Source organism: Bolinopsis microptera, chromosome 7 (assembly GCF_026151205.1).
Source record: "Bolinopsis microptera isolate Bmic1 chromosome 7, MBARI_Bmic_1.0, whole genome shotgun sequence".
NCBI lineage: Eukaryota > Metazoa > Ctenophora > Tentaculata > Lobata > Bolinopsidae > Bolinopsis > Bolinopsis microptera.
The window spans coordinates 5,204,982-5,230,884 of record NC_087078.1 but is presented as its reverse complement, the minus strand read 5'-3'; the positions used below and the strand labels follow the sequence as shown (position 1 = coordinate 5,230,884).

The 25,903-nt window shown below is 38.0% G+C and overlaps 1 protein-coding gene across 2 annotated transcripts; it reads left to right on the top strand.

Moving 5' to 3' along the window:
- Window positions 1-8,362: 8,362 nt before the first annotated feature.
- Window positions 8,363-21,294, top strand: LOC134818939 (golgin subfamily B member 1-like). 2 transcript variants are annotated; one of them, XM_063828667.1, is made up of 9 exons: window positions 8,363-8,693; window positions 8,927-14,608; window positions 14,837-14,872; window positions 16,274-16,362; window positions 16,881-17,025; window positions 18,320-18,461; window positions 19,066-19,146; window positions 19,357-19,582; window positions 20,163-21,294. In XM_063828667.1, exons 1-9 carry the CDS (start codon window positions 8,534-8,536, stop codon window positions 20,529-20,531), a joined length of 6,930 nt encoding a protein of 2,309 aa, XP_063684737.1. In that variant the 5' UTR covers window positions 8,363-8,533; the 3' UTR covers window positions 20,532-21,294. The 2 variants fall into 2 exon arrangements, with proteins under 2 accessions (XP_063684737.1, XP_063684738.1); XM_063828668.1 differs by lacking the exon at window positions 14,837-14,872.
- Window positions 21,295-25,903: the final 4,609 nt, after the last annotated feature.

Below are 25,903 nucleotides of genomic sequence, written 5' to 3'. Positions count from 1 at the left end.
AACATCAAGTAAGACAAGTTTTAATACTCCGACGAACGGGTTTAAGAATATATTGAAAATTGCTTTACAAGAATTGCAATTCAAGCATGATACACTTGATTGGTGTGAGCTTAATTTTGCCACAAATGAGCTCAAGTTCTGATTGATGTGAGTTACTGAAATGACCATATATCTTTTCTCATACATACTTGAACCACTGCACTCCAACCAAAATCATTACTAACCACAGTCCACACACCATACTCGACAAATAATATTATATATATATATTTTGTAGCTGTACTCCTACACATTAAAAGTCGGTGTTGATTAGATCTTCGAAATAAGTCTTTGCATCATTTTATTAAACATCGTTATCTGAAATAAAATTGTTCTAAAAGCAACTGGAATATTCACAAATCTTTAAAATAACTTACAAACTAGGAAAGGAAAACAAGTCTTAGGAAGACGTACAAAACTATGTGACTTAAAACGGTACAAAACTAAAATATACTGAGTAATAATCAAACAAAAAGAATGGCTGCGTACATTTTATCTAATCTATTAAAGATTAGTTTCCCGGAAAAAGCTAGATTTCTCTGAATCAAGCAGTAAAAATATATAAATAGTAATGAATATAACACGTCTCTGATAGCAATATTGTAAACTAAACACGGGTTTATAGGCTGAGATCATGTCAAATAAAATAAATAAACTAAACACTAAGCTCCAGCGGATTTAAAAAGGATGTGGTTACTATCGAGGGTGTTCATACCCCCATAACGCTCAAGGGTTTTCAATTGGGTCTGGTAGAACCCCTCTCTAGCTTCCATGGCCTTTTCCCTATCTGCTTGACTTATTTCAGGTTTAAATTCAAGAGCGTCCACTATAATAACAGAAAGGTGCGTACTAAGTGAAGAGTTATATAAGGCTACTGAACTAAAATCTAAATCATGATCAATATCTAAAAAGTGATTTACTAACTTACAACTTCTGATACCTTTCTTAATGTGGCTCTTATGATTAGAAAATCTCTTAGGGAGATTAGAAGTAGTATATCCTACATACGACTGTTTACAAGTTCTACACTCCATTAAATAAATAAGGTTATTACTCTGACAAGTTATATATTTAGTAATAGGGAAAACTTGTTTGGAATGGTGACTACTAAATTTGGAACAAGGGGACAGGAAACTTTGCTTACAAACATAGCATTTTCCACAGGCATGGCACCCTGCGTTGTCAGCCTCCCGAACAGCCGGCAATATTGCAGCGTCTGGTTCAAGAAATTGACTAGCAGTGGCTTCTCCATCTCTATCACTGCTTACAGTTCCACTAGCACGATACTTATTGTGTACAAGCATGCCACCGATAGTTTGATTCTTTCGGTGACTTACAAATACACTGTCAGCACGTACTAGCTTCTTCAAGGCTGGATCGAGATTAAGAAGGTGCTTATACTTGTGAATAATGCTCCCCATGTTGGGAAGTGCTGGATTCTGATCCATCACCATGGGTATTAGACAAGTAGTCGTCTCATCCTTATTTTTAGGGGCATACAAGTTTTTCCTATTGGTTATATCACTAAATTTGTTGAAAGCATCGTCTACAATACTAGAATGGTAACCACGGGCTACAAGGTAACCAGTATATACCTCCCTTTGCTCTAAGAAATTAGTGTCTTCACTATTGTTCTGCCTCACTCGCCTCGCCACACCATAGGGTATGTTTTTGAGAACATGGCTCCTATGACATGAGGTGGGGATGAGATAGCAGTGGGTGTCACTGGGCTTAGAGTAAAGTTTGGTATGAATAACATCGCCAACAGCATAGACATAGGTGTCTAAAAACTCAACACCATCCTTAGAGTAGTCGTAAGTAAACACAAGGTCCGGATGGATACTATTGAGCCATTCCATAAATTGTAGAAGCTCCTCAACAGTACCAGGCCAGGCCATGTATATATCGTCACGCAACCTACCCCAGAATGCTGGTCTGTGTGGCGGGCCATGTTCTAAATCTCTTTCATTAACTAAAATATCGATCTTATCCATTGCACAATCTGCATACTCACATGAGTTCTTAGGACCCATCGCCGCTCCACGCTCCTGACGGTATGTTATACCGTTGAACGAAGCTATGTTGTAATCAAGAGTGATTTCTAGAGCACTAATAATGCATTCTGTACTGAACAATTGATCATAACTACTTCTTTCATTCAGGTGCTTGGTGCATTGTTGGATCCCCATATCCCTGGGGATATTGGTGAACATGTTGGATATATCTATGGCAACATGTATCACCTCCTTACCCAACAATATGGTGGACTCATTCAAGCTATCAATCTTCCTCAAAAAATGAGGGGTGTCAATAATTCTATAATCTAAAATAGCCTTCTTCAATTCGTATGCAGTCAGGGCAGATAGGTTCTCAATGTACGAACCACATCCAGTAGTAATCATCCTCCCAGGGTACAAAGGTGGCTTGTGGGCCTTGGGATTCAGGTACATATTACCAGGCTGGTTGAGCTCCGTACACGGAATAACCCACTCCCTGACCTTCTTAGACATACCTAATTCTTCTTTATACTTGACTGTCCAACATGAAATTTTATCAATTAATTCTGAAACTAAATTATCTACATTATTTACAATACTATATACAGATCTATCATTCAAATGTACACCTATTCGTTGAATATATTCTTCCTCTCCAAGAAGAAAGAATCCTACCCCTTTGTCAAAAGGTCTAATAACCACATCCTTCCATCCTTTCACTTCTTTGAGAGCTGATCTGATAGGTGCAGCGATGTTGTCTGGTGAAACATACTTCTGAGTTGGCCTGTGGAGATCAACTTCTGCTCTGCAGCATTTAATGAATGCCTCGAGTGCAGGGTTTTTACATGATTCAAAAGTACGTGATGATTCAGCCTTGATGAGGCAGCGCTCCATGTCAGTAACTCTTTTATCTGCTTTGTTGGGTCCACATTTGAAGCTATCAAAAACAACTTTGGCTCTCATTTTGGAAAACCATGTACACAAATCGTTCTCGAAGCGACTCAGATCTGGTAGGGGAGGTGTAGGTGCAAACTTATGAGACAAGAAGAAGACATATAGTTGCTCTTTGGTGAGCTCCTTGTCTGTAAGGTTAACAACTGTTCTGGACATGTTTTCCATTGATAAGTCTTCAACCTTCGGAAGGGTGCCTTTGATCAATGTCCTCTGATGTCTGTGAGACGAAGTACGGTTGACCTTTTTCCTCTTCCTCCTTCTTTTCTTCTTCACAGGTTTGGTATTGTCCACATATGAAGGTGCAATGTAAATGGCGTAGTCTGTATCTCTCTTTAACTTAGAATGATGACGCTTTGTTAGTTCAAGTCTCTCCATGTGCATCAAATTGGATAAATGACTCTCTAAATTATCATGATCTGAAGGTGGGAGCGAAGATTTTATGCAGTTTTTAAAGCTGTAAAAACTTTTACGTAAATTCTTAGACCTGATAACTTGGTTCTCTATGACTAAGTCTAACATTCTAGATTTCTGACGTTGGTTGAGGGCATTACATGAATCTACATAAAATATATATATACACAAACACACTAGTACCGAGCAATCGCACTGTAAAACATGCTCACGATACACTCAAAATTGGAAATATTCAGCGGCTCTTATGTGAAACTAAGCGACTTACACTCAGTGTACACCCAGTGTTAACCAATATTACACGCTTGTAAACTCTACGTAACGCGCGAAAGTAATAATTTTATAGCGTTTTCATTGTCACATTTCACGTTAACGGGATAAAACGCGCGCGCGCGTAACAACTTATCTTGCTAGCTTACTATATACTATCTCAGCGAATAAACACACAACGACTTTGGACTTTGACTATTGACTGACGATTAAACGATTGTGAGTTATGACGGACTTAACTGTATGGGTCAACTACTGAAACTGTATTGTATACTATCTTAATCATTATACGGGACATGAGATGATGAAGTATCTTAAGCAGCAGACAGTCACTTTATACCTCCACTTAGAACTTGATTAGTAATGAAAAATAGCAAATAGAATCATCAAAAACCAATACAATAAAACATCTTGATAAATAAATGCCTAGCAGCACCAGACAGCGGCCGTGTACCCTTTTCGACTCCATCGAGTCCCTGGTTGACTTTTGTTAATAATCGGACCAACCTTTCTTTCTCGAAACATATACCCTACTGTAATTTATTATAGTATTAAGATGTGAAGATATTACTACGAAATAGATATATAAAAAATTGTCCATGATATCAACTAACCGGTTTGATAGTTTTAGATTTCGTATGTTGGAAGTATTTTAATGTGAAGCGTTTACTCCTCCCCCTCAGCAAGATAGTTAGACTAGATTGTAGATTAATGACAATAATTGTCAAATGACGTTATATGTTATATAACAGTTATAAATGTTCAATGTTGTAGAGCGATTTCAAGAGTAGTGGTCCACAGGGGTCCGAAAAAGCCGTACAGGCACTTGGATCCTTATCCTTGTCACTAGTCTCAATTGAATTCAGTTTACACAAAACATGAACATTTAGACGTACACGTTGACGCAATATTTATTAGAAAGCAAAAAGTATAAAATAATACGTGCTTGCGCGACTTGAGCCGCGCCGCATAAGAATTGCGATTCGTGTAGCTGTAGGGGCTTGGAGTACCGCTTATTTATTATTTCATATTTATAGATTAATGAAATGTTGCATTGTAAATATTCAGAATTGACGATATATTTTGATCTAAAATTAACTTTTATAAAGCAGGCTTTGGATTTAGGTAAGATTATAGTTTATTTTTAAAACCTCGGATAGTTTTAAATTTAATTTGTTGTATAACTATAAGAAAGTTAATCCTGTTTCATGAATGCGCGGCTTTGACAGCCAGTTATTGACTTATACATAAAATTGAACTTTAAATAGAAATGCAAATATATTGAAGTTTAAAACTTTCAAAACGGAGGCTTATAAATATTACTATATTATGATTGTAAAATAAAGGATTAAATTTTAAATTTGTTTCACTAAAATTTGTTTCACTAAGTATACTGACACAACTGGTACTTTAATTTGTTTCACTTTAACACTCAACCAACAATTCCCAATTATTTGAGCAAATATTTGAATATTGGGGCGGTATAAATAGCCGCAGGAATTGATTGACGATATCAATCCTTCGCATCTCGCCGATCTGTGGTTGCGAGAAGCATTGTTGGATGCGCGCGCGACCCAGTAGTGCATCGCACTACAACCGCAGAAATGGACGGCATTGATGGGCCTCCAACTTGCGGCAACCAAATACATAATTCATAGTTAATGAATGTCATTTTATATTATTCAATAGAAATAAAAGCTTTAAGTATAAACATAAATCGTCTATCAAACATATTAACAAATAAACTAATAAATAGATAAACAGTAACATAACAGGTGAATAATATTAAAACAATTATTTTGTACTTAGTTAGGAGGCCTTCGACACACTGCACGAATTATTCTTCTTGCATAGAAGAAGATCGTTGCTCTGCTTGGTTGTCATACGTCGTATGACGCGCCGCGCACGAAGTGCGCGGCTCCCCCTGTATCGTCAGGACCATAGTGAAACGACCGTGGGGGTCGCAACGTGATACAACTGCTCGGCAGGGTTGACATCGTTAATCAAATAACTAATTTGGTAATGCACTACTGAGTGCTGGGAACTACAGGGCCGCGCCGCGCACACAAAATAATATGTTTGCTTCACGAATGACGACGCGAAATTAACGAGTAACAAATCAAATCAAATCAAAATCTTAAAATTTACTTGCTGCACGTTGTATACTTGATTCACGATGTCAATCCTTCGCAGCTCGGTGAGGCACAGTGGTGCATCTCGCCGATCTACCGAAGATGTGGTTGCGAGAAGCATTATTTGATGCGCGCGCGACCCAGTAGTGCATCGCGCTACAAGTTGTATACCTTTTTGTGCACGCTAAGCATTCCGGTCGGCCGGCCGCCGCGCGCTTCGCGCGAGATCAAATGGGGTTGCAACGTGTGTCATCATTTTACTTGTTTGTTATTTGTATTATTATTTGTATTATTGCCTTTTGCTCGGTTCACTTTCCCTTCACTGTTCAAAAAGCTCGAAAAGAGCGCCGCGCATAGAAGGATTGGTTTGTACTATATTGAAATCTAAAATTGTCGATGAGTTGCAAAACAATTCAGCGCGAGCGTAGCGCAAGCTGGTAAAAAACCCCCGCAATTCACCAAAAAGTTGACGGATGTTACTCGTCTAAATTTCTTCGAAGTAGCGCGCGCCGCTTTCTTCTCGAAATGGCAAGTGCTACGAAGTAGCGCGCGCTGGGCCTGATCACTAACACTGGTTAACAAAAAGGGCGCGCGTTTATATATTTCACAAATTATCAGCTATATAGCGTGTACTATACTATTTGTTATTATTTTATGAACCAGTATACAAAAGTAGAAAATATTGACGGATGTTACTCGTCTAAATTTCTTCGAAGTAGCGCGCGCCGCTTTCTTCTCGAAATGTTATGGCAAGTGCTACGAAGTAGCGCGCGCCTGGCCAGACCATTAGCAATGGCCAAGTACAAAGCAGTATTATTATATGTACTGGCTAGCTCAGAGAGCAGAAAGGAACTAAGTACTAAGAAGTATAAACTACGGATTCCATTTCATATTTAATCCATGCAATATTAACACATTTGTACTGTGTCAACTCTTCTTTGCCCTTTACTTAGTTAATGGATGACTCAATCGAAGAGTACAGTCTAGTACAGTAACAAAAATGGAATCCATAGTAAGTAGTAACAACCATAAACATAAGCCTTTATCTCCGCGAACAATTGTTATCTGGTCCAAATTTACCTGGGGACCCCAGGCTATTATGTTCATTAACATAGAGATTAGGCGGAATGACAGGCTGAGCGCGGCCTAGTAAGTCCAAATATGATCCAGACCATTTTACCCCTTCAGTCTTCAACACACTTTACTTCTTCATAACACCACTTTCTTATTAATTATAATTAGGGTTTATAGTTCCTTCCTTAACTTTGCCTTAAAACATGAAATAATTGGATGATCGGACTGGCTTATCACTAAATTAGTGATATAACAGGGACAATATTGTAAGCTGGTACTTCTAAAATGATTTGTATTACTCCATATTAGCGACAAGAGAAATGCCATTGTTGGACGTGAGGAGAGTGAGGACTCTTTAAACTACATCAAATCTATTCCTTCTGTAACGTCGTGAATAAATATAGTTACAAAAACTAAATTTACTAAACATTTCAAAACATTTACATTCTGTATTATGAAAATACAGAAAAATTTCTAGGGCCCGATGTAATTGCTATGACCAGTTTACTTTAGGGCCCGATGTAATTGCTATGACCAGTTTACTAGTCAACTGGTGTTTCAGTGTCCCTAATTTTGTTTACTCTCGGTCACTTGTCAAGGCATGTAAGGTCATTCGGCGAAATTTTCTTTGAAATAAAATGATGTATTTGTGTAACAATTTGAAAGTTTATTGATTAAAAAAGAAAAAAACATTGCAGCCTGAGCAATACATTAGCAGGACCCAGGCAGTAAGATGCAACCGTAGACACCATGGTGAAGGTTATAGCTTGTAGCCAAAAACAGACATAACTCATGACAGCATGTTGCTGTGGCGTAGCTAAGAGAACACCCTACCTTTCATCCAAATGGTGGAATGGATGAGTTTGACCTCATATTTAGATTTTTCCACTTCCAGTCTCCATAAAAATAGTGTTACCTAACTTGAAACAACTGAAATACACTAGCTATACTTATACATAGGGGTTTTTGTACTTAGATATGGCATGTTAAGAAATAAGATATCTTGCTCTAAACCGTATGTTAAAGATAAATCTGTATGGGTTGCAGCTAAAATTTTTGAGTTAACAGCTTTTTTAGTTTTGTTTGATATTTGTTTTCGATTTATCAGATCTTGTTAAAACCACATCAGATTTGGGTAAAATTTTACAATCAAAAATTTCTCCATCTGAATTTCCTATACAGCGGAAAAAGTACATTATTGTCAGCAATTTTTGTTAATCAATTTATTGGCTGGATCTCATTCTAGAAATGCCTTGGGAGTTTCAGAATTAATCTTACTTATAATTCGAAAGATTCTCTTTGTTTGTACGACTGCCCACGTGCAAATAGATGAGAAATAGGTAGTTGCAAAGTAACCATGGTAACTTTGCACATGCATGTGCAATGATTGTTTTAACGTCATTTTTATCGGTTTTGTGGTAATTATGTTGTGTTCAGTGCGAGCTACATTTTAATGGCTGTAATTATTCGGTTGTGACGGATATTGTTTGATGCTATAAAAACTGACTATCAAAAAATTCTATCACCTCCCTGTGATCACAGGCTTTCTAGTCATGTATAATATGATTTATATTGAAATGCTACTTCCCCCTTTTAAAGCGTTAGCACTTAGAAGTGCACTGGAAATAACATTACTATCTTTAGAATGTCTAGATAATGAAAAAGCTATTTAAAAGAAGTGGCTCCAAAAAGAATAAAACTAGCCTTGATGGATCTTTTGCCAACCTAAGTGTTGATGGCTCTCCTGGGAGACCAATCTCTCAACTTAGCAATAATTCTGGAGACTCAAGTTACAGCCTTTCAAACCTCTCTATAGGTATGCTGGGTGGTAATCTTTCATTTAACTTACATAACTCATTTGCATTAATAGATAAGAAATAATCATGTTTGCCACAAATTTTTTTAATCAATTTTAATGGCCTATATTTTCACAAACGAGTGGAATTCGGAATTGTTTCTTAAAAAAGAAAATTCATGTATGAAAATAATCCATATAATACATATTCATAATTCTTTTATTTGGCAGTTATTATAATGCATTTTTTTCAGACTCTCTTGGTCCTGGTAAAGGATATGTGCTGGCAAAGAAACAGAAACTACCTGCATCTTGCAAAGCTGCCTGGAAAGGAGATGTAAAAAAGTTAAAGAAAGCTCTCAAAAAGAGTGATGTTAATGAGATAGACAAAGATCTGAGAACCCCTCTTCATTATGCCTGTGCTCAAGGCCACGATGAAGCTATATGCTTTTTGTTAGCCACTGGTTCAGTTAATCCAAACATCTGTGACAATGAGGGTAAAACTGCACTGATAAAAAGTTGCGAATGCAATCAAGCGACTTCGGCTCAATTGCTGGTTGATCATAACTTTACCCCAATTATTGACTTTAATCTTGCTGATAAAGATGGAAATTCTCCTCTCATATTCGCTGTCTCAAATGATAACGTTGACATTTCGTCACTCCTCGTTATTTCTGGAGCCGATGTAAATCATTGCAATAGTGGAGGAGAAAGCCCACTTATAATTGCAACAAGGAAAAACAATCACGAAATCGTAGAACTTTTGGGATCTGAGAGTGCTGATCTAAATGTTGTAGACAACGAGGGAAGGACTCCTCTGATGATGGCAGTCAAATCAAATTATGTCAGCATTGTAAAGTATCTTTTGAGTCTGTTCCCTGACACAACTATGAAAGACAAACATGGCTGGACAGCTTTTGATTTTGCCCAAATCTGTGCTGACAACACTTGTTTAAGGTTGCTTGAAGACCATGACAAGAAATGTGACAATCCTGAGTACAACCCAGAACATGATAACATCACCACTATCAATAGTCAAGATGAAGCTGTCAACCATAAGAACTCCGCTAACGATTGGACTGCCCCACCGGATGGAGATCTGACAGAAGATGATAGTTTTATGTCATCTCCGATAGAATTAAACGGAACAATGTCGCCAGATATCCCTATGAACAAGTCTACAGACGATATAGAGATAGATGTTGATCACGTCTTTTCATCTTCAGACAAGTCGGTTTCTGAGGTAGATTTGTCTATGACACATGACAAAGCAATTGAACCTAGTCCCGCTCCTGGGGCTGCTGTGAACCGTCTTTTAGAAGTCATGAATAAGACGGCGGATTTAAGTGAGGGACAGGTTGAGTTGGGAGCAAACACATCACGCTCTCCAAGTCCTGGAACAAGTCCTTGTACTGATGACAACTCCTTGGGCCAAGTATCAAACATAAATGATGATGAATCTTCGGTGAATCTTAGCTCTGAAGATATGGGTTATATACCTACCATACCAATGCCAGATTCAAGGGATGAAGAAGATCTGCCCGATAAAAATGAACTCAAACTTGATTTTGGTTTCGATTTTGATGCTGGGGATCAATCTTGCACAACTCAAAGTGGACCAACTAGCCACCAAGATCCTCCCTCAGAGAATGACAAAACTCCAGAAAAATCGGAAAAAGGTTCTCCTAAAAGATTGCCCACTACACCAAGAAGAGACAGTTCAGAAGGCAGCACCCCAAAAGCTTCACCTAGAGGGGCAGGCTACTTGATAGATGACGATGACAGCACTTTGAGCTCTATTACAGAAAAAACAGAACCGGTTGCTAGCCCCGAGTTGGGTGAAGTTATTAGTCCTGATCCAATCTCTCCTCTCCCAGAAAACACTTTGTCGGACAGCATTTCTCTTAATTCGGATGTTGAAATATCTGGTTATTTATCAGAAAGCGTGAGAAGCAGTGCAAGCGGCAGAAAATCACCCAGCCCAAAAGGTGACACCCCAAGTGACTTTAGAATGACTCCATATATCGATGAAGCTCCAAGGTCCATTTCTAGTGGTGTGGTAGCATCTACAAAGAGAACACCCCCTCAAACACCCCCTAGCAATCGATCTAGCATTGCTGATGGTGTAAAAAAGAACAAGATCACACCAACAAATTCATTACGATCTGAACCGAAACTGCATTTTGGTGGTATGGACTACGATGATTCTGATTCAGAAGATACATCCTTTGATGATTCAGTTGGGTTAAACAAGAGCGGCCACAATAAGCCGGACAAGTCAAAATCGGTCGATATTAATGACCTAAGCGTAGTGTCTCAGTCAAAAAGTTCACTGACTGACAGAAACATCCTAAACTCTGCAAGATCTAGCCCAACTAGACTTAAACCCGACTTTAGTGCAGCTGAAAAGAGGGTAGAATCTGAAAAAGTTCTGGAAAAATCTAAGGATGAATCCATCAGTGAGGATATAACCTCTGGCATATCTGATGATGAAGCAGAATTACTATTGGCTAAATCGAGTGATTTGCTCTTGAATTACATAACCCCTGTCAAAGAGGAGGCCACCATGGAGATAGACATGGAGAGTAACGACGTGAGAGTTCCAGCTGCGTTTGCTCCAGACTCTCCTGCTGCCAATAACAGCTTTGAAGATAACATCATGAAACCGAAGCTAAAATCTAAACAAGAGCCTTTCTGTGAGGCTGATGTGACAATGGAGGATTCGAGCTCTGATGAAAGTGAAACTGGAAAGTTGGCGAAAAAATATCTTACAGCTAAGAAAAGTAGAGAAACACCCGAAACTGGCAGAGCCACCTCTTCCAGCAATTCTCCTAACTCTCCTAACTCTAATTATTGCTCGTCAGTCAGTCCAATGGAGGGAGAATGCTTAGAACAAAAGTCTGTCCCAACTTCTAAACATGTCACCCCAAGGGTTTCATTCGGAAGTGCCCCTATTTGCTTCGCTGAACCTGACGGGACTAGCACGCCGAAAAAAGAAAAGAAAGATGATCAGGCGGAGGGGGATGAAGAAATTGCCAGTACATCAGAACAAAAATCTGTGGCACGGACTTCTCCTGGTGACCCAGCTCTTTCAGCTAAATATGAAGATATTGAGAGGAGGAAGTCGGAAGCTGAGCGAGAGCTTCAAGAGATAAGAAAGAGCAGACGGTCACAAAGTCCATGCTCTTTGTCAGAGTCATATGCTACTGATTCAAGGAATGTAAAATCGGCAGATATACAGCGTGCTGCGAGTGAAGAGTCGATTAATTCGCTGATTGATAAGGAAGAAATGCCTGTTGATATGTCCGTAAAAGTGACGCAAGAAGTCCAAATGGATCTTAAGGTTAATCCTAACATTGCCCCCGCTGCTAGGGCTGAAGCAAACATGAGCGAATGTGCTAGTGCCCTAAGTGAAGCTGTATCTTACATCCAAACTAATCTTGAAATTCAAAGTAATCCTCAGGTGGAACAACTCCAAGAGCAGCTGAAAGAGACGAAACACAAGCTTCATCGAGTTACAGAATCAAAGAACAAAAGTGACACGCTTCGGAAGCAGCTAGAAATTGAAACTGAGGAGCTCAGGCGAAAAATCGATGCAACTTATAGCACGAAAACAAACGATGATAAATCGAGAATGGACATGGAATTGGATTTGAGGAGCTTAAAACTAAAATACGAACATGAATTGGAAGAGAGGGCTAGCATAGAATCACAGTACAGAACATCGAAAGAAAACCTTCAGCAGCTCGAATCAAAACACAAACTGTTGGTTTCCGATCATCAAGCGGCGGAGTTAGCAAAGAAACAACTTGAAATAGAAACCAAGAAGTATGAACACTCTCAGAAGCAGTACGAGTCTGAGATCAGCGAACTGAAAATAATGCTCGAGGAGGAACAGAAAACTAGGTTGATTCAGGAAGAAATGTTTAACGATCAGGTCAACAGAAGCAGAGATCTTTCGTCAGAAGCCTCAAAAAACATTCGACAGAAGCAAGATTTTATGCAGCAGTTGACTGAGGCTGAAGAGGTGTGCAGAAACGCTGAAAACCGAAATAAAAATCTCCTGAATGATCTGTCTAATCTGAAGGCGAAGCATGAGGAGGAGTCAAAGAAGTGGGTTGAGAGTGAATCCGAGATGAAAACATGCATTCAGAAACTGGAGAGTTCAGTTAATGAACTGAGTGGTAAAACCGATATACAATCATCAAAACTGGATGAGAAAAACTCAACCATCAAAGATCTTGAGGAAAAGTTGAGAACTGAGATTTCTAATCTTACTTTGTCTCAGCACGGCTTTGATCTAAAAGAAAACGAGCTCAAAACATCCAATAAACAGTTTTCCGACGAAATCCAAAAATTAAGAGTCGACTTCGAAAAAACTGTCACAGAACGTGATATCAAGCAAAATAAGCTCGTGGAAATGGAGGGGAAGTTGAAGATGGCAGAGGAGATCGGCACTGCTTCAGCTAATGAGCAGATAAACGTGATGAACCACAAGATCGGCGAAGTTGATGCCCAACTCAAATTCAAAACACAGCAATGCGAAGAAACGGCACGTAAGTTGAGGAATGCCGAGGAAGAGGTTCGACAACTGGCGCTGAAGTTTGAGAAAGAAGCTCAGATACGAAAGATGAAAGAGGAATCTCTTTGTTCTGATACGGACCACTTGATCGAAAATGTAGCTGAAAAGGACGAGAAGATAAAAATTCTACAAATCGAAGTTGGAGAATTGGAAGAAAAGCTGCTACATTCCAGTAATAAAGTGAAAGACGTTCAAATTGAGTTAAACGAAACAAATAAACTTATCTTGGACAAGACCGGGGCCATTCTGACAAATGCTGAGCGGGATCAAATTAAGGAAAAATACGTATCCAGCATGGAAGAGCAGCTCCAAAAGGAACGAGAGAAGTTCGCTCTGAACAATCACGAGCTGGAAATGTTGAAGTGCAAGTTTGAGCACCTCAGCGAAGACAAAAAATCTTTGGAAATGCAGGTGGATCAGATGACGGAAAGTCTTCAGATGAGGGACGATTCAGTGAACCTGGTAAACGAGAAACTAACTGAAACTAGATCGAAGTTCATGAAGGAGAATGACAAGACCAGAGAAGAACTGAAGAAGAAGAACGAAGCACTACAAGAACACATGTCAGAGTTGAGGCAAAACTTGGTGTCTGCTGAGGCAGCCAAGGACATGGGTGAAATAGAGATCAGTCGTCTTAAGCAGGAGGTGAAACAACAGGCATCCTCCATCAGGGTCAAAGAGGACATGTTCAAACAACAAAAGTCTAGTCTTGAGGCGAAGAACACCGAGCTGTGTGAAGAAATTAAGAAGATTGAGAAGAAACTTCAGGAGTTGTACACAGACAGACTTCATTTGAAGAACGAGTTGTCGAACACTAAAGATAAGCTTGATGCGGAGATTACTCTTAGGAAGGATGTTGAGAGGAAGCTTGACAGTAAGTCTCTGGCGAATAGTACCTTGAATAACGATCTTATTGAATTGAAGGGTAACCATGATCGTGAAGCACAGAACAAGGCTCACTACCAGGATCTCTACAAATCAGAACAAGATTACACCACACAACTGAAGGACGAGCTCACTGAAGCTAAGAAAAACGCCGCATCACTGGAATCCTTGAACGACACCCTGAGGAACACCGTAGAGGAATTCAAGGATAGTCACAGAGAAGAAAAGATGGGCAGAACATTAGCATCTAAAGAACTGGATGAAACGAGGCAGATGCTGGAAAACGAGATTAAAACCCGGTCTCACATCGGAGGTAGAATCACGAGCCTGGAGCATGAGAACCAGGACCTCAACAACTCGCTTCATGTGGAACAGAAGAAGGTGAAGAAGGCAGCTCAGTCAAGGAAGGTGGCGGAGGCCAATGTGGACGCACTGCAGGCCAACATGACCGATCTTCACAAAGATATAGGTTCGTTTGTTTAGTGTTTCATTTTTCCATTCTTGATTTTTTTATAAACTGATTCTAGATGCCAATATCCGAGCTTGTTTGTAAATTGATTAAAATGCATGCTATTTTTTACTGAAAGTGAACACTACCCATTCGATAATTTATATTCGAAGCTCTTTAACAACTCTCCAATTATTCTCCACGCTTCTTCATCAGATAAGACAAATAAAACCAACACATCACTTTTAGGGTCCGATAGTGCTCCAATATGTTCTAACCCTAAAGGTATCGTGTGTCAATATAATCCGAACATTAGTGCACGTTAGCGCTTATATATAATTATAAAATTATAAATTCAACGTTATGGTTTGTCAGCTGGATTCAGTAGTAGTATAATGTACTTAGAATGTAAATATCTTGAATAATGTTAGTTATGCGTGCTTGATGTTTGGAAAGGCTGCATAACACATGCTGCATCACATGTATGATATTATTAAATTCATGTAACATGTTCATACAGTTTATATGTTGACATAGTCAAGAGTTTTTCTGTTCTAATCTTAGCTGCATTATTTAATCATTGTCAATCAATGTTCTGTTTCAATGCAACCACAGAGAGCTGTTACAGTCGGGTTAATATAGCACCTGATATAGCACCTGTTCAGTGTACTGTATTTTAGATGTTATTAGCGTTATATATTAACCGGTGCAGTGGTAAGTCGGCTTCTTGAAAAATGAACATGTTATTTATACAATGTAACGTATACTTGGGGAATGGGGCTGTTAACGAGAGAGAAATTATCTTTAAAACTTAAAAGTAGAATTTGCCGGATTGTGCACTGTGCATGATTCTGAAATCTCTATAAAATATACAATCTGCATGTTTTCTGAAGACACATCTTTATTTCTGCTCTGAATAAGGTTTGACCTTTTAACTTGCGCATTCTTGCATAGTTTTAGCTGTTTGATGTTATGGTCAAATAGCTGTTGATATTGTTTTGGTGGCAGCTGTTTATTGTTTAAGATGTTTTGGTACCTGTATAATATTATGATATAAGAATGTCAGTTCTGTGATGATCCAGAGTTCATAAAAGTTTGTCTCTATAACAAAAAAACTCAGATTAGTCGAGTAATTGGCCAACCATATTGTAAGTTAGATTGATCTGTTAAAGAAGTTTCGGTAACTGTGATTATACATTATATAATGTATAATAATTATAATGTAATAATTATAATGTAATAATTATACATTATATACTCTGCATATAATGTCAAAATGTTCAGATTGTCAGTGTTTTATAATTTATGATCAGCCAGAATTCATAAAATTATGCGTCTATAATTATATTCGTTTCTAATAAAACTGACAGAATTGGTATGCCACATATCCATATTATACCTTATCGGACTTTATTTAGTCGGACATTACGTGAGCGCTGCCTGGAAGGCTTAGCGCTCACGTGAAAAAATCACGAACTTGTAGATGTTTCTTTCATTAATTGTAGCTCATTACATATTGTGTTACCTTGTTTTTTGTACTGCACCGTTTAACTAAATTTACATTAACTCTAAATATGTTTAAAACATTCAACATGAGCAGCTGTCTTCATTAAAATGTTTAGTTTTTATAACACAATTAACAATAACATAATATAATTATAATTTAACATATATTTTGTGTTTCAGCTGAACTAAAGGATCAATTGTTAATTACACAAAAGGAAGCTGAAGAGGGAAAGATAAAGGAACAGAAATACAATGCACTGAAAGGAAAGGTCAGTGTCACAATAAGTCGTATTTATAAAAAGTTGGCCAAATTTGGTATTCATGCATATTGTATACCACTTTTTCAACTTTTTATTAAAGCGACTTTATGGTTCTTGTTCTAGAAGGTTCCTTGTGTGGATTACGTGTACCCTGGATACTTAGCAGGCGATACGGGAGTTCATTACGTGTTATATTGCTCTAAGGGGGCTGATTTTTAATACTACTTCTTTAAATTGTAACGCCATGTTGATCTCGAATTCTCTAGAAATAAAGGAAGATTGACAAATGGACGTTTCTTGGCGGAAAGTCCAGATTTAGAAATGCAATAATTGAATTGGCCCAACTTGTCCTGTTATGAGCAAAATAAAACTCTTGAATCTTGATTATACCTCTCATAGCTTTCAGCCAATCAGCTCTCAACTGACAAATTCAACAAATCAAATATAATATGTACTTACTACTGTCACGTTCTATTTTAAAAGCAATATATAAATGCTGAACTCTGACAATAACTCTTGTATAACAGGTACAGCGAGACAAGATGGCTCAGAAAAGGCGAGTAGGGGAACTAGAGAAAACTCTGGATGACGCTCAGAATAGTGTCAGGATGGAGAGTGAACGGAGAGGCGCGGCGGAGGGAAACTACCTTCTCATAAAGAATGAAATGCAAAGTTAGTCTTTTAGTTTTTACTTTATCTTTGTTATTAGTGAGTTACACATCACGAAATCCTCCCATGGATTTTATGCATTCGATTTTGCTTAATTGTTTCACTTTCTACAATCTGAGGCTGTTTACTCGAAGATAAATACTAATTAAGATAAGTACCTTTGGAAAGCATGATTATTTATTAATTTACATGTAATTAATTAATAAAGTACAGCATAATTAGATGACGGTAATCCCCACACCATTTCCACACATTCTACCTGTCTCTACGTAACCACCTCCAATTGAATGTTATACTTTATATAACATCCGTCACACACAGCACACACATAACATTACTGCGCGCAATTAAAGAGCACGCTAGATTCTACAACCCTCAATTCCGTGATATGATCATGCTCAAATCCTTAAAGCGTGCTTACTGTTATAGATTAACCGAATTGTAGAGAGCTACTTGTGAAACATATGTCAAGTTTTTGTTAGAACTCTGCGATCTGTTATGGGACATAGTACAGACAGTGTTACGTTTGCAATGTGGAATGTAGAGTTATTCAGGTCAACTTAGCACTGGCTTACTTAGCTCATGATATATATTAATGTCTTGATTAAACTTCATAACTTTACCAAAGCGGTGGTTGGTTAATTAATTAAGTTTTGAGAAATGCTGTCTATTAAAGAGATCACTGTGATGAGACTCTTACTTACTTTAGGTTACTTTAGGTTCGGCAGGGACTCACTCAGCATATTACCACCAGATAGAATGTTCGAGACAACTTTTTTCATACCACAGCATTATCAAACAAATGACCTTTACCGCTAATTTATAGTATCAGATCAAGTTATTTGTTAGAATACCACTCCTCTCTCTGAAACGGAAGAATTGTTAATTTACCATGAAGGTCTCTCTATAAACAAGCAGCGAATTGAAGCAGCTTTTTATCGTAATTATATTACAGTGTTGCCATGGTAACGGGGCTGAGTTCCAAATAACAACATTACGGTGACCTCTAAATTCCAGAGTTTGGATTCAATAACTTTGGTAATATGAAGTGTGTCCAACCATATCGCAGGCTCGCAGTGATAACCATCTCTTTAACAATAGAACCATATTAGCTGAAGAGAATTATTTAAACTTGTAAAGTTCTTTTATTCATTTAGATAACGATGAGAGCCAACTACTTGTGAAATGTTTGAGAGCTTTGGATATTCCAATTCTACTCTAAAACATAATTCTAACTTAAATTATTAGAATCTCCACTTTTCAGTCCTTGTTTGATATAAATAACTCCCCTTTTCAGCTTTGCAAGGGAAGATCCAACAGCTGCAGGCTGAGAGTAGCTCAAACAGTAAAGCGCGACAGAGTGCAGAACTGAGATGCCAACAGTTACAGTTGGACCTCAACAACATCCACAACAAAATCGGATCAGATCTCGTCACGAGGTTCGTTTGTCTGTTCGGTTTTTGTATATCTGTATGTTCACACGTCTCTACGTTTGTCGAATAACTGATTTGTTTGTCAATCGCAAATTATAACAGTGATTAACGTAGCTGTAATATGTGCAGCTTCTGAATTTGTCCTGCCCCGGCCCTCCCTTCTGATCGTCAGAATATGTCAATATCAAGCTGACCAGTCGATAACACGACAATAAACAAATGCGATGTGTGCATTGCTTACAATACACTGTACTGCATAACAAACCCTTTTGTTTAATGAATAGCCGTCCTCTGAAACTAGTGCTATAAATCTAATCAGATACTCGTTGAGGGCCAAGCAAGGAAAATTTGCATATCATTGAGTGTATTGTTACCCAATCAGAATTGTTTTTCTAGCTTCTCATTATAATGTAATAATGTAATATTATATTAATACAGTCGGCAATCAGTTATTGAATGTGGGAAACTGTTTTAGTAGTGTCACTGCTGAATATTTTACATATATTTATATCTAATCAAAATATGTGACAAACAAATACCTTTTGTTGATGATATCTAGTTGATATCAAGCTGATATTAATCTCTATCTGATATGTATCTTCTGATATAGGGAGGAGCTGGAAAGTGTGAAGAAACAGGCGGAGGGTCGAGCGAGAATTGAACTTAACAGAAAACTAGAGGAAATCAATGCGTGAGTCAACAATATTTCAAAGCTTCATTTTGTGTATAATAAGTAGTTTTATATTGCCAAAGTTTCTGAATTTGTGCTTCTCAAACTTTAATGAAAGCTTCAAGCTACCAACCATCCAAATTCCAAATATTACTGAAAAATAAATTATTTATTTAAAGATATAAATACCTCATTTCATTTGAAAGTAGTTAACGATAACTTTCCCACCAGGCAACTAGAGGAGCAAAGTAAAGCGCGTTCTACAATCGACACCATGAGATCCGAGAACGAGGATAAGATGAAACGAGGGTTCGAGCGCACCGCTGCCGAGCTCAAGAAGGAGCTGAACGATACAAAGTCTGCTCTGACAAAAGACCAGGTTAATGCGAGTACTCTGCTGTCGGAGAACAGAATGATAAAGTCTCTGTTGGAGCGGGAACAGGAGCGTCGGAAACATGTTAGTGAAGGAATTATTTTGATTTGAATTACTTTTGATTTGATATACTACTAAAACATAAACTGTGAACAGTTTATGTTTTAGAGTATTTTATACTATTATTACTATCATATCACAGCTTTGAACAATGGCCCCAGGAGCAGTTGTCATGAAATTACAATTATAGTTTATCGTGTATCTTTGTTGGTTACTTTTAATCATCTTTCTCTACTAATTTATGTTGGAAGAATCCGCCTTGCCCCACCCCCGATATCACAGATCTAACTCTCGCAGTTATTTAATAATTTTTAGTCTCACACATTGTATTCATGCATTAGCACGCATTCTTGTTAAATAATCTAAGTTTCTTTTAATGCTGTTAAAATGTTTGAATATTTCTGGTTCGGGGTCAAATTTCAAAATTTAAATCTATTGAAACCGCCATTTAATAAAGTGTTACGTAATTTGAATTCTTTCACCGGCAGTTATTCACCTTGATATAATGACAAATTTACATATTATGTAACTCTTTATTACATCATGAAACGTCCCACTCTGTTCAACTTTCTGCCAAATGATTTTAAACACTCACATTTCTCAGTTGGAACAAAGTCTGGAAGACCAACAACGTGAGCTTCAAACTAAAACTCGTAACTACGACGACTACAAATCAGCACTTGACGCAGACACCAACAAGAACATCAATACTTCTGCACGTAAACCTTATTCAGATCCCAGCGAAACACTGGCGCGGATGAAAGCTCGTCTCAATCAATCAATAAACAAGTATCTCGACGAGAAAATAAACAACGATGGCAGTACGGAACTTTGGGCACAGTTGTCGTCACGAAGCGAGCATTCTGCTTCAAGCGATCAGAATCTCTCCCCGCGCACAGAACTTCAGCAGTCAGGGCGGACCTCGCCGTCCCCTCGTTATATGAGTATTATGAGGAGCAATTACTATCTGTGACGAAGAGGCTGACGTCATAATCACGTCATAATCACGTGATAATATCATTTCTTTATTAGTGTCGGAGGATGGCACACAAAGCACAGGACACCCACGGACGTTTCTTTTCTTGAAGTGCCAGGAATATTTTAATTTGGTTTACGTTACGTTATTATTGATAAGTTTTTACTTTACATTCCACGTTGACATTAAGATAACAATTAATGTTATAATGTACAGTGTACACATGGTTGTTTTATATTCAAGCAGATTGTGCGGTATGTGTATTTTGGGAAGGAAAGGTTTAGGTTTGGGACATGCTCAGATGTAGGGTTGTGACTTGTGTTAAAGCTGAATTTTTGTCTTGTTGGGAGATTTAGTTTGTTAGTAGCTGTTTTTGTTAATTTAGTTCTTGGAAAATGTTAATTTGTTCATCCCGAGTTTTTCATTATGTCACTTCACTCATGTAAAATATTGTTTATAGGTATTAGGAATTTGGAAGCAAAGCGTCCTTTCAAGACTTAAACTATTCACATTATTTTCGTTATTATGTAGGTGAAAACAACGTTAACTTTCTTAACATAGCCTTATTTTTTTTTTGTATAAATCATATTATGCTAAACTTGTTGATTAAACAATTCTGTGTTTGTGATCAAGTGAGATTATTCTGACTTTATTTCAGTTAACTCAAGAGAGTAATGTATAGCTCAACTATTTTGATAACGATGTTCTGTACAGCTCAGTTACTTTATAAATATCATTTTGGCATTTTTAATTGATCAAATTCCGTGTGATTCAATTTTCCCACTCTTGGCAATGTCTTCTAAATTTCAAATTATCTGACTAACTTCTAACTTGGCACACCATAATATTTCGCTGTTCTCGTATTTCAGAAATCGTAATATTTTAACCAACTCACCCACAACAGACGTTAAACAACGTATTGTTCCCAGTGTCCGCCTATCAACTGTGCATATAACGTCCAATAAAACACGTAAAGATAACTTATTTGAGGTGGACTAAACCAGTCCCTGAACTGCAATAGCTACTCACAGTAAATATGCTTCATCCACATTCTGCATTTCCAATGAAAGTATTCTCCTCCGAACACTACACAGCAAGCTTTACAAAAGTCCTGTGTAACAACATTGCCTCTAAATATGACCCCTAATCGACCAGTAAGGTGCAGGTTACCATGACAACGAGTCTTTGTTTCCCTGGTTACAAACCGAGTCCCGGAAGCTACAGCATGCGTTTCCGCCGCACTACTGGAACCCTTTGTCTGATTGGTTGGTTTGGGTCACTTGCTGCTTTCTGATTGGTTGCTTTGTGTCACGTGTCATGTACACCGTGTTTTAATTGGTTTAGTTAAGGGGTGCGCAGTACACCAGTCTGAGGGCCAATGAAATATCGTAACCTCTAGACCTAGTCCTACAATTCAATAATCTCCATATACACCACATTTAATCAGCGTTAAATGGCTTAATGATGGGTCCCTGTAATTCTAGAACTTCTAGAAAGTAGGAGAAGAAATATCATGTGCTGTCAATAACCTAGATATTGAACGAGTGAGTGGTCATTCAGCACGGGTATGAGGTATTATCGTTTATGGTATAATCGAGGTACGGTGAATAAAGGAAGGTCCTCTATTTGAGCTCCCCAATATAAACAACTCATATAATTGATCATTATCTGACTCCTATCATTTCTCTATTGTCCTAGCTGTTAAAAGCCTAGGTTTTTGACTGGCGGCTTCATTTACGGAGCTTGCTTGCTTTTCTTCTATCTAGGGGCGTGTAGAGAAGGTAGCGAATGTAAAAATCTGAAGAATGATATGTACAACACGGCGGCAGGCAGTGTTGCGATTAGTAAGTTTGATAGCTTTATCAACGTTGTCCTGGCAACAAAACATGGGGTGGTAATTTGTTTAGGATTCAAGCGGTAACCAGTATTGTGAGTGGATTTAATTCCTGGACCATGATTGGTGGAGTGATTTACGATGATGAATTCGTTCCTGGCAATTTCACTGAAAAGTGTTGTAACCTAGATACGACGGTAGAATTCGTGTCACATTTCATAATGTCCGGTTAAATTTACTCTTCTCATTTCTTACTGTTGTGATAAGATGGACAGACAGGAAATACCTATATTTGAGTGGAGAAAAGACGTTATTGGTTCGTTTCTTGGTGTCATGATCATGGACTGATTAATATGTGGATAGGCCTAGTATATATAATCTAATATTTCTTTTATACTATTCATCGACTTGTATTTGAATTAAAATGTCGTTGAACTGTGATAAGTGATGTCTTGTAGCCACGTGTTAATTTACTCTATAATTAGGTGTCCACTACAGTTTTCATGAGATCAAACTTACTACTTGGGTTACTTGGGGTTGCTTCATAGATCCTCTATCGGGTCATCAGAACGGCTGACCACCCGTGCAGCGAAGTTGCTGTCTTTTCTGCGCTCCAGTTCAATAACGAATTCCCGTTCTGGCAACAATATCCAGTAACAGGAGGTTCGTCCGGAATAGATGTAACAAACTCCGTCAACAATGACTTGAAACGTAGGGGGTCCTCGATAAGGTGCAGGTTTGCGGGAATGGTGTTCCACAATCGAGGCCCCATCACTACAAATGAGCTGTCAAAGATCGATTGATTCCTTTGGCTACTGGACGTTGACAAGCTAGGGACTACTGCTTTCTGGCCATAACGGAGTGTATCTGTAAACTGAACGTTGACATCATTAGGACACTTCTTGTGTAGGATCTTCCACATATGAATGATAGTGTAACGTTCTCTCCTCCGTTGAAGTGACATCAATTTTAAGGCCTTCAGTCTCTGCCAATAGTTCAGATGTTGCACACCATGTATTTTGGACGTAAATGTACGTTGTACTCCCTCTAGCTCAGCGATATCAGCTTGCTTAGTTGAATTCCAGAGGGGACAACAGTACTCGAGATGGCTTCTGACTAATGACTTGTAGAGGGTCAGCATAGTGATCTTGTTTCTCGATCTAAAAGCGCTCAGAACCCAAGAGGCAACTTTACGGGCACGATCTGCTATCATAGTAACATGGGAGCTCCAAGACAAGTCCGCCGAGATCAAAACCCCCAGGTCTTTGACTGCATCCGTAGGGTACATTATGTTACCATGCGAAACTTGATAAGTTTGCGTCAGGATGGCAAACGGGAGGTCTTGCTAACAAGCATAACATGTTCATATCAGATGCAGCTTTTTCACCGCAGCATCTTGTCCTACTATACATGCAACAGCATTTCTGCTGAAAATAAATTTATTTCCATCTATTTCTTGAAAGACTTGTGTTGAATAATAAATTCCCAGACAATTTCCAAAAGGAATGCCTCATGTCCTTCGCCAAAAATCCTTATGAGTGCAGAGATTCAGTTACAAGTATCCATTAGCTGATTTTGAATTGTTGGACTGAGGAACTTTACGTAAGGCGCATTTCCAAACAAATGGTTTGTTTTCAAAGTGGATTGTAAGCGCTGTGTGTGTTATTAATTCCAAACACGCGCAGTACAGATACGCGCGCATCACCGAATTAACACGTTCAACGTTGATTTGTTTCCATTCTGGATTAATGAACTTACTTTCCGAGTTATTCCTAGTTTAAATAGTATCGTTATCTTTATTTCTCAATCTAAGCGCAATACTAATATTACCTTATTATAATTATGACGGTTGTGTTGAATCGCAATGACATGAATTGGGAATAAATACGACTTATACGCCGCGCAGCATTTGAAATGAGAACGAGGATTCTTTAAACACTCTGAAATTGAGCGCTGCGTTACAAAAATAATTTCAGCTGGAACTCAGAATAAAACAAATATTCAGAATAAAACAATATTATATTCAAATCTCTTTATTCAACAATATTAAATCATTATAGGGACCTAATTTGTGGCTTGATCGTTATGTTAGGGCTATTCTGTTAGCTGATGTTGACAGGCACCGCATGAGGCAGAGACTTAGGACCATTACGCTGGAGGCTTACAATGACCCTTTTTGAACCCCATGGCAGTGATAGTTTTATTATGGTACAAATCGCAAATTGAAGTTATGCAAACGATCAGGTCACGGAACTGAGTAGCGTCCGATTTTATTCTATTGAAGAAAACAACAACATTTTATTTTTATCAATTATAGCATTACAGTATTCAGATGCTGTTGGATACATAAGGAAGCGCCTACGTTTCGAAATCCTAAGAACAACAGTTATTTCTCTACGGGGGGACAGAGGTGCGAGAAAGAACTTTGTTGATATAAATAGTTTAGATTTGAATTTCGAGCCACAAGTCAAAGTTAATATTCAAATGTTTCTCCCAATATTTGAGATAGGGAATACATTGATTTTTTGATGGGTTGTTTTTATATAGGGTCATTGTGACAATTATGTGTATATTGTTTGAATAATTTTACTTGTTCCTTATTATAGCATTATAAGCAACAATTTCGTTTATTAGTATGATTGTACAAAAGGTATTATAAATTATACTTTTGGGTAGTTACTAGTTAAGTGGATTAAAAATGATGGACATGTTCTGGCATTGTATCTATAGAAATTAAAAATTAAGCTACTATGAGTAAGCATGCAAATCTTGGATAGAAGTATGCATACCGCAAGGATTGTGTACCCACCTAACCAGGGCTACCTACTTACCTCAATTTTTCTTCTAGTATAGGTTGAACAGCTTTTCACAATCCTTGTGTTGTTCTATATTTTTTACTCTGACCATATATTTTCAAATTTATGATTATTTCCTGAAGGAGCGCTCAGTTCCTAGAAGTTATTGACAAAAACGTGCTTAAACCGGCATTATTGGTGGGGGGCGCCATCTTAGGGGGGCGCCAAATTGTCGTTTGAATGTGGGATAATTTGGTAAAACTACGGTACTAGCAAAATTGCGCGTTTTGCTCTAGAAACACACTTTTTTAGACATTTTACTGGCGTATCGTCTATAATCATCTAATTTGTTCAATTTTAGTGAGGGCCGCCAAAAGGGCTTTTTCAGCGAGGGGGGCGCCAACAGGCAACGTTACGCAACTGATAACAAGTTACAAGGAATTGGTATAAATCGTTTTTTTGGGCCAAAGCATTCTCAAGAACACCTTTGAGACATATTTGGATGGTACTAACATATCCAATGTAGCCTGCCCCTCTATTCTGGCCCACTGTGTAACTGAGCCTAAAGTTGATAAAAATGACAAATTTTTGGAACTTACTCTGAAGCTTACTTTCTTGCTTTTAAATGAGTTTATGTTATGATTGCTTTGATCAGTGGGTACATTGTGCAGCTTTCCATTTCTTTATTTTTTGAGTTATGAAAAGATCTTACAATTATTCTAATCTTTACGCTCAGGGCT